The 9,891-nt window shown below is 45.4% G+C and overlaps 1 protein-coding gene across 1 annotated transcript; it reads left to right on the top strand.

Moving 5' to 3' along the window:
• Nucleotides 1–248: 248 nt before the first annotated feature.
• dusp6 (dual specificity phosphatase 6) lies at nt 249–4,976 on the top strand. The gene is made up of 3 exons (XM_020593608.1): nt 249–1,244; nt 1,574–2,008; nt 3,325–4,976. Exons 1-3 carry the CDS (start codon nt 842–844, stop codon nt 3,636–3,638), a joined length of 1,152 nt encoding a protein of 383 aa, XP_020449264.1. The 5' UTR covers nt 249–841; the 3' UTR covers nt 3,639–4,976.
• The last annotated feature ends 4,915 nt before the right edge of the window (nt 4,977–9,891 follow it).

The raw sequence follows: 9,891 nt of genomic DNA, 5'->3' as shown, positions 1-9,891 counted from the left end.
TCCCTCTCTCCCTCCCGCCCTCTCTTCCTTCCGTCTCCCTGTCGTTCTTCTGTTTGTTTGCACTCACTTGATCCGGAGCGGAAATTCCTCTCCGTTTTTGTGAATGACAAACTCATTAACAATTCATCAACACGGGTTGCTCCATCCGGCCCCCGTTGTCATGGCGACCGCCGCTGGGGCTGTTCTGATTGGCCGCCTGGCATAATGTATCCAATGAAACGCCTCCTGTTTGTAGCCATTCAGCAGTCTGGCACAGCAGAGAGCGCTTCGAGACGGAGCCTGTAGAGCGTCGATTCACACCGCAGATAGCGGGGAAACAAGCGGCCTTCTCCGGCAGAAATAGAGGGACATAACCCGCATGGTTCACATCCACAGAACCCGTCACTACCCCGACTTTGATCTCCAAAGAGGAAACTAGAAGTGGAAGAGCCGATGCGCTTGGATCCGTGGAGTTATATAAGGAAAAGGAAGCGTCAGCCTCGTCGCAGGGCCAGTGTGACTCATTGATAAATATTACGGGCTCTCTCCGACCAGATACATGAATGAGCGCCAGTGTATGCAGCCTGCAGTCGGAAAATCTGTGAAGGGGACCTGAATGCTTATCGGTCCGTGTCGTCTCAGAGCGCACGGGACACTGAAGGAGATTTGGAGTGAGAAGTTGTTTGTTTGGTTTAGCATTTCGACTTTTCTCTTTTAGTGTTTTTACATCGTTGCTTGTGCGGCCGAGGTGCAGCGGAGCGGACTGAAATCCCAAAACAGGTTTTTGCTTGCTTGCCTCCTTGTCGCTGCAGCCAAGGAAGCGTCCCCCTTTTCCCAGACACATTTTTACTCCTGCTTATAAATGCTTGACAAGCTCAAGCCCGTCGCCCAGTTCGACTCGGTAATGGCGATCAGCAAGACGGTGGGCTGGCTCCGGGAGCTGCTGGAGACGCGCAGGGACGGCCTGCTTGTGATGGACTGCCGGGCCCAGGAGCTCTACGAGTCGTCACACGTCGAGACAGCCATCAACGTGGCCATACCGAGCCTCATGCTCCGCCGGCTCAAGAAGGGCAACCTGCCCGTGCGCTCTTTGCTCTCCAACGGAGAGGACCGGGAGAGGTTTGCGCGGAGGTGCAAGACCGACACCATCGTGCTGTATGACGAGTACAGCCGCGAGTGGAACGAGAATGTGGACGGGGGCTCCGTGTTGGGTTTACTGCTGAGGAGGATGAAGGATGAAGGCTACAAGGCCTATTATCTGGAGGGTGAGTACGGTTCATTCACAGTTTAGGCCCCCCAGCCGCCGCTGTTCATTCACACCCACATATATGGTGCTTTAATGTTAACTCTTATCTGGTTTCATTTGTGCTAAACCAGTTGTTACAGGTTAACACAGTACAGAGAAACGAATGAGTTTTTACTTCGTTATTATGAAAAACATAATCATGTCAAACTGCTGTCGAAGCGGAATAGCTTTATTTGCAGGAAAGAAAACCTTAATGTGCAGCTAAATGTGTCTGAGTTACACGATCAGCTGAATATTTTTGCTCACATAGTCGCTTTGTATTCAGTAAATGTATGTTTAATTTTCCAGGTGGCTTCAGTAAATTCCAGGCCGAGTATCCAGCGCTGTGTGAGACCAACCTGGATGGCTCCTCCAGCAGCAGCTCCCCCACCGCCCAGGTGCTGGGTCTCGGCGGGCTGCGGATCAGCTCCGACTCTTCAGACATCGAGTCGGACATAGATCGGGACCCAAGCAGCGCAACAGACTCCGACGGCAGTCCGCTGTCCAACCCACAGCCCTCCTTCCCGGTGGAGATCCTGCCCCATCTCTACTTGGGCTGCGCCAAGGACTCCACCAACCTGGACGTGCTGGAGGAGTACGGCATCAAGTACATCCTCAATGTGACTCCCAACCTGCCCAACCTATTTGAGAATGCAGGGGAGTTTAAGTACAAGCAGATCCCCATCTCAGATCATTGGAGCCAGAATCTCTCCCAGTTCTTCCCTGAAGCCATCGGCTTCATCGGTAAGTAATCCTGCTCAGCTGAATACACAGGCAGCTTGCTGCAAACCATTGCACCCAGGCCTCTGGCTCTTTGGTGTAGTCCTAATCTCGTTTACCTCATCAGTGATTAAACTTCAAATTGTTTTTTTTTTTTTTTGTAGTTTATCTAAAAATGTCAAGACATTGTGAAACTACTCAAGGTGAATCCTTCAAATGACTCGTTTTGTCTGAGCAACAGCCCAAAACCTGAGTATGTCAGAATACACTTAATAAAAAGAAAAGCAGGAACCAGCTAATCTTATTAATTTGATATGTGCTATCACTGGCAGGAAGTTCTTAGGTTGTTATTGGGTAGTTGAGATTAGATGAGGTGTCCCTGGCTGTGGTCTTATCAGTCAATCAGGTTGGGACACAGAGTGGGCAGATTAAGGCCATTGTGTTTAGGCAGAGGAATACAAGTCTGCCTCTAATGGTGCACAGGCTAACATGCACTGTGTACAAATGATCTAACTTCAATGGAAAACATCCTGGCCTATCTCTTGTCCTGGGGCTTGTGTAATTGCAGCACAAAGGGCGATGTTGAAACAGGAGAATGGGGAGAGTGAATGAGGGGAGGGTGGTAATTCGAGCGCAACAGGAAGGAAGTGGCATTGAAAGTAATCTAGGACATGGCACTGCCCCCCCACTCCCTCCACATTACAAAAGGAGCCATTTACAAGCCCTGTTGACATCCTGTTCGCCTTGACAGTGTGCCCTCATGACTCCTACGTTTACACGCCCAAATGGCACCATTGTCAGAGGAACCCTAGCGAGCGGAAGAATGGTTTAATAGACTGTAATAGTCAATTTCCCAGCCGGCTTCTCTAGGTCAGAAACAGAAGTATGTTGGCTCTGTTTATGTGCACCACCGCTGCAGCCCGTTTGTTGACTGACTGTAGTCGGGATAATAACGTCTGCTGCTCTCCCTCCCTACACCGACTCCAACTTCAGCACAGCTTGATTTAAATGTCACAGATGTTTATCACAAATGTTGTTCAGTCTGTGTAGAAAGGGGCTGCACTTTCCATCACTGTGTCATGTGAGGACCAGCCTGTCAAAGTGTAAATAATGCTTCTTAATCACTTCAGGGGATATAATGTTTGTTTGTTTGTTTTTTAATATTGGTTCATTGATGAAAAGTCCTGGTTTTTCTGCTTTGTTATAGAACAAATGATTCAACCAATGAGGCTGAGCTACAGCTTTTATACGGATGTTTTTTAAACCGTGTGTTGCTTTAAATCACTTGTGCACTTCTGGGTGAAATCTATAACATTTCCACCCTCTTCTGTTTCTACCAGATGAAGCTCGAGGCCAGAAGTGTGGCGTCCTGGTCCACTGCTTGGCTGGCATCAGCCGCTCAGTGACTGTGACCGTGGCCTACCTAATGCAGAAGCTCAACCTGTCCATGAATGATGCGTACGATATTGTGAAGATGAAAAAGTCCAACATCTCACCCAATTTCAACTTCATGGGCCAGCTCCTGGACTTTGAGCGCACACTGGGCCTGAAAAGCCCATGCGACAATCGCATGGCAGCACCTAGCCAGCAGCTCTACTTCACCACCCCAACCAATCACAACGTCTTCCAGCTGGACGCCCTAGAGTCCACGTGAGGTCCACTGTCACCACCCCTCTCCTTGCTGGAGGTATCATGAGCCTCCTGTTGGAAAAATTACAAAAAGTTTCTCCTTTTCCTGTCGTCTGCTACGCAACTGGGCTTTTGATGTTATTGATACAGCTGGTTTGAGGTGACAGCTGCTGAGCGTAGTTACTGGAGGCCCAAAGCTGTCTGGCCAAGCCGCAGCTGTTGTTGACTAAATGAAGAGCGACAGCAAAAGAGACAGGAAAAAGGAAGAGAGGCATTTAAAGAGAGCAGATCATTTCTGCCATCTCGTATGGCTGTTGGACTCCTGAGGTCTTTTATCTTTTTGTCATTGTCTGAGGAAACTTAAGTGATGTGCCGGAAAGCTGTACGTTATGCTTCAAAGTTCCCAGGCTGGTTTGCCAAAGAGACATGATTGTTCAGACTGGACACATGTAAAATCTTTTATGTTTAGTTTGGGGTCTAGCACTGGTTCCTCCACGACCTCAGGGTGCGTTGTCTCCTTCGTCTTCTGTGAAGACTTGCCTGTGTGGGCTGAAGCACCCAGCTTTAGATGGCACACTATCTACTGGACTCGATTTTACATTTGTGAAATCAAACATTTATACATGTGTATATATCTTTATGAAAGACAATACAGTAAAAGCCTTGCTCTAGTATATACCCTTTGCAACAAGTGGGTACTGAAGATATTTGTTTCATAATCTACATTTATGTAAGCAAACAAGCTGCATATTGATCAGTATGTTAAAGTTGATTATGCCAAAAATCAAGTAGGCTTTCCAAGAGTTGTGCAAAAATGTGTACATGTGTAATATATTTGATAATCACTTCTTGTGTGAGTTCAGCCGGCAGGCTTTGTTTTTGCACACACCCTTTCATGAATCAGTCGTCTTGGTTGTTTGCCTTACTCAGAAGGTTTTTGTTAACCTTCAGAGAAAGACACCCGGTTATTCTCAACTCTGCTGCCTCTTAGAGGTTTTAGCCACACAAAATTTCACATTTTAAGCAGTTTTCATAGCAGTTTTACAGCATAAGCACTCAGAATGGCCAGCTGTGGCGTGTGGATCTCTGAAGGTTAATGAAAGTAATTGTGATCTGTGCACAAGGGTTAAAAGTCTCTGACATGTGGACAAACAGAAGACATTGCTCGCCTTGCTTTTTCAGGGATAACTCTGTGAAATGCAATTCTTATTTGTCAAGATGAGAGAAGAAGAATCCTGAGCTTCAGAGGGTCTCATTGCCCCCTGCAGAGAGAAGGCCTCTTTCCAGAGGAAGCCATCTTGGTGACCTCTGCCACCCCTCACACACACTCCTCTCTTATGAATATAAAGAAAAGATAAGTTATTAATAAATTACTATTTTGTCTACACTTGCTGCTTTTCATGCTGGTTTTTTTATTAACTAGATTGTTGGTGTCTTGTCAGCATCCACAGTAACATGTTTGTGTGTCTCCTCACCCGCCACGCAGTTCAGTGTGAACCAGCAGGCCAAGTCACGACAACAAAAACAACCGCCATGAATCAGGAGGCTGTTCACAAAGCTCTTGCTATTCATTAACTACAGCTCTCGACACATCTCCCACTTTGCTTTCCAGTTCAGAACTACCATGTCCTGTCACATAATGCTTGTGTAACAAAATGTCGTGCACACTCTGTTCTCTGCAGCAATCATTCATGAACTGCAAAATGCTACTCAGCTGGTACAAAGAGATTCCAGTCACGCTGTAAACAGCCCAACTGGTTTTTCCAGGTGCTGCTACATGTCAAGGTCTTTGGGTTCACACAAACACTCCGAGTGTTTCCTGAAAGCGAGGCCTCTGCATGCATCCATCAAAGGGAGCGCAGAGTATTTAGATGTGGTGTTATTTGATGTGCAGCAGTGTGTACCTGTTCAGACTTGGGAGAAGATTCTCACAGGGAGGAGGAGGGTTGTGTTCTCGCGTGCAGCAACTCCTCAGCTCGGCAAAGATGCACCTGCTGTGCACCAACATTCCCACACACATAGGGAAACAAAAGCAGAGTGTGTGTTTGTGTATGTGAGGCTTAAGAATGTTCATTCTCTGGAGCGTGAGGAAAGGGACAAGAAAACTAGTGACTTCTGTACGTTACAGTTAGCAGACACATGGTGTTGGGATTCACAGGCAGCTCTTTCTGTCTGCTAAGCCCTTGGCATGTGCTTGTCCTCAAATGGAAGTTTAGTTTGTGTGAGAGTCAACACAAACAGAAGATTTATTGTGACAGGCTGCCAAGAGTTACTTCAGTTGTAAAGGTGGAGGCAACATGGAACAGCTTAAGAGTTATAAATATATCATATATAATCATAAATCTGGAAAGGAAATGACATGTAGATGCTGAGGCCTTGTACAAAAGCATCTCATAAAAGTCAAAGAAAATAACTATCAATAATATGAAATGGATAAGCAATTACTGAACAAACTAAGTGGAAAAAGTCTGTGACATGTCTTTTATATAGAGTGGAAACACAACCTGGCAAGCGAGTGAATCATTGGCCAGTGGAACAAAGGGCTAAACCTGTACACTCATGTCCTGACGTAAATGATTTATAAAAAAGACTCTTACGTTTCGGTAGCGCTCTCCCCTTTGCCCGCTTTCCAGCTCAGGTGAAATTCTCCCATTTCCTGGGTAATCATTTCATAACATGACTGCTACAATCCGCCTGCAACAGCAAAGCACACAGCATGTTCTAACTCACTCAGTTAATGTTTTGACAGATCTTTAGGGTCTTATTATGCTACATTACCCACAAGAGTTTGTGTGACCAAAGGCAAACCAAGAGGAAACAGACAGTTGTAGAAACCCCTATTGTAGAACTGTGGTTTGTGCTATACACAGTGATATTTATTGTAGTCATTTGTACCAAGTAGTACTGCTGGTGAATACTCTCTCTATGAGATTAGACTCACACAGGATTAATCCAGACATGAGTGATGACATTCCTACCTGCCACTAGGAAACTGTAGAAGGAAATAAGCTGTTTTAATGCCACTTGTGCCTGATATTAGAATTTTCTAAATGGCTGTTTCCCAGTTGAGTAGCAGCAGCTTAGAATGTTAACAGTTATGTTTAAATTCACACTAGTATTCAAAGTTAGTTTCACTGAACATTTTCAATAGCACTGCAAAATGCACTTCCTCCAGTAGCCAGTTGATGCATTTGCTGATCAAAATTGGAACAACCTGAGGCCTCTACACACCCTTATCTACTAAGACTGAATATTCAGTGTTCTTGTGAGCAAATGTTTCAAGAGGTAAAAACACAAGTGTTCACACAGCAGTGGTATCCTGTGAATTTTAATGCCTTGCTCAAGGACTCAGTGACAGACACGAACTCGGCGGCTGCTGCAGGGGATCAGACCTTTTAACCTGTGGATGAAGGGAAAGCTCTTCAGTCATGCATCTGGATGTCATCCATCAAACCTGAAGCCACCCATAGCAGAGCCTGGGAAGCTCTTATTCTTAGAATGGGTCAACGTGATGTCATGGCAGGACTATGATTGACAGGTAGGGCCCGGGGTATGTGTGACATGCTGAGCACCCTGGGGGCTCTCATGGCCATTCTTCCTGCCTGTGGCTGGTGTTTCATAGCTTTAAAGCCAAGGATTAAAGGGCACAGGAAACTACAAGCGCTAATTTTAGACAGGCATGTAGATGGGTTTGGCAGACCCCATCAGCACCTTCATTACCACAGCACGGCAGCTGTGACAGGGCAGGCCATACAGGGATTTGGAACCATATTTGGCTGGGTCATGGGGGTGGGGGTGCATGTGAACATGTGGTCAGGTGATCAATAGGTGCTAAATTTAACTTACAGTAGTGGGGAGAGTGAGCAGGCCTTCAAACTAGAGGGGAGCTTTGACACCTGCCTTGTTTAGTCCAGTTGAATCGAACTGTGGTTCATTTGCCCCCTCGGTGCTGTTCGTTTGGGCAGGTGTGAACACAGCAAGTGCCCTCAGGTGTGACCAGAACATGGCACCAAACAAACTGGAGCATTTCGTTTGTGGTGTGAATGTGATCCGACCTCAATCTGGACCAACTACAAGGAGTGCAATACAGGTTGCACTATGCTGTTCAGCATGTCGTTGTATGTGCTCAGTACTTATTCCCTTTTTCTGCTCAGTCGACTGCAGGCTGCATGTCTCCCTTGTAAAGTATTTTCAATACATTTTCTCAAAGTATATTCAGCATCTGCTGGCATAGCTTTATTTGGTTTGTTGCCCAAATAATCACAACAGTTATGAGCAAATTCTGATTATGATGTTTCTCCATGATGCAGAGCAAATTTATTTCATAGGACCGGTAAAGAACATGAATCTTCTTCCTGTGTTTACATTGTCTTTCCTGCCCCAAACCCCTTAACCAATAATCTAAGGGAATGTTCTGATGTGATTTGTAGTGAAGCATTCTGGTTCACTTGGATTTTTATGTGTGAGAAAGGAAACTGAACCAAAGGGGAAAAGGACCAAGTTTAGAAACTGGTCCACTGATTTGGATGGGTGCAAACAAATTACAGGTGTGAAAATGCCCTAAAAATCACATTTCTGCACTGGTTTGAGTGCTCTGCTGCAGATATAGGTGATATGATTCATGTGCAGTTTTAAGCCTCATTAGATGCCAAAAGTGTTTATAAAGATACAGGATTTACAATTGCATAATGCCATTCTTCTTGATTACAGCAAGTAAAAACAACAGAGCCGCATCATTCAGGTCACAATCTAATCTACCAAGAAAGGGCACTTTCATATATTTTACTGGCTATCCCATCTCGTTGTCCCAGATTTTCCTTTTCTGATGCTTCTTTCTATTTGTCTCTTAAAATGAACACCGAGGCTGTTTTTTGCTTAAGAACATTGAAAGAGGGAAGAGAGGAGCTGTGAGTGAACACAAAGAGAAGTAAGAAACAGAAATGGCTCTTGGATTTTTTTATTCAGAGAACAGAACTGGAACAGTATTAACTTTCTGAGCAGCTCGACTTGTGCATTGTGCTGCGTCATCTCAGGAAATTCAGCTTTCATTTTTATTGTCAGCAGTAGGAGTTTAGGCAACACCAATGGAACTTTTCCTCCTACGCATGTTTTTTTGGAGGAGAGTAAAATAAAATGGCCAATTACAAGTGAGATGTTGATATCACCATGTTGAAAACTTGAATAATAACAGCCCAACTGCTACTTTGGCTGGAGAATGAGATTGTTCAGTTTTTGTAGCAGCAATGGCTCACGACTCCAGGTGCTTGCTAAGAACATCGTCCTCCGTTTGGAGCATCTAAGTTGCCAGAGCGTGGGGAGTTTTTGTTTTAAAACAGAGCAAAAGGCTAAAAAGTAACTTTTCAAAGTCTCAAGTCAGCACCTGGACAAGGAACTGTTGAGCTGCTGGCACCAATCAAAGGTCCAGTCAAAGAACCTGTGCCGATTTCTCCTAGCATGTTGTAAAGTAACATCCAGAAGTATTGAAAATGCCACATCCAGCTGATGATTGAATATAGACGTGATATCCGGCTGTGGGCTCAAGTGGAGCGCCGCTGCCCGAGTTCCCACCGGTGCTTTGGCCATAGAACTAAAGGCACGAGGTTGCGGGGCTAAACTTGGCACGCCTGCTAATCCTCTGCTAATGAATCCTGTCCCTCTCACCCTCGAGCGACAGCCTGTTGGCAGGAGCCTCCACCCCCTTCATCTCTCCGTCCTGCATCCATCCTCTCATCAGCTCTCCCAGTACCCCCCACCCAGCTGTCTAATGTCACATTACTTCCCTCTCATCCACGCCAGCAATTTCCTGTTGCCCTCATAGATTGTGTTACAAATTCCAAAATTGCAAAGGCACACACACACACACACACACACACACACACACACACACACACACACACACACACACGTTTTTATGCCTTTGTGTGGCCCACGTTCTGTGACTTCTTTGTGAGGGCCACCACTTCTACTATAGCTACAATGGTGCAGCACATATCTATCAGGAGGTGACAATAGAGAATCAAAATGTCACTTCAGAATTCAGAAAACTCGAAATAAATTTTTTTTTTCTTCTACACGTGTGAGGACCAGAGCCTCTTGCCAAGCAGATTTGGTGAACTGGACCTTCTGTCACAAAGCACCAAAACAATGCATGTTATATCACCAAATTTTAGTAGATCTTTCATAACTGTCCCATCTTACTTTCCTGGTTAACCCAAACCACAGCATTACAGAGATGGAAGCATGTGGTTTTTAATTTTGCCAATGTAAAGTGTATTTAA

This window comes from Monopterus albus, unplaced genomic scaffold, assembly GCF_001952655.1.
Source record: "Monopterus albus unplaced genomic scaffold, M_albus_1.0 scaffold19.1, whole genome shotgun sequence".
NCBI classification, from domain to species: Eukaryota; Metazoa; Chordata; class Actinopteri; order Synbranchiformes; family Synbranchidae; genus Monopterus; species Monopterus albus.
This window is presented reverse-complemented; position numbering and strand designations above follow the sequence as displayed.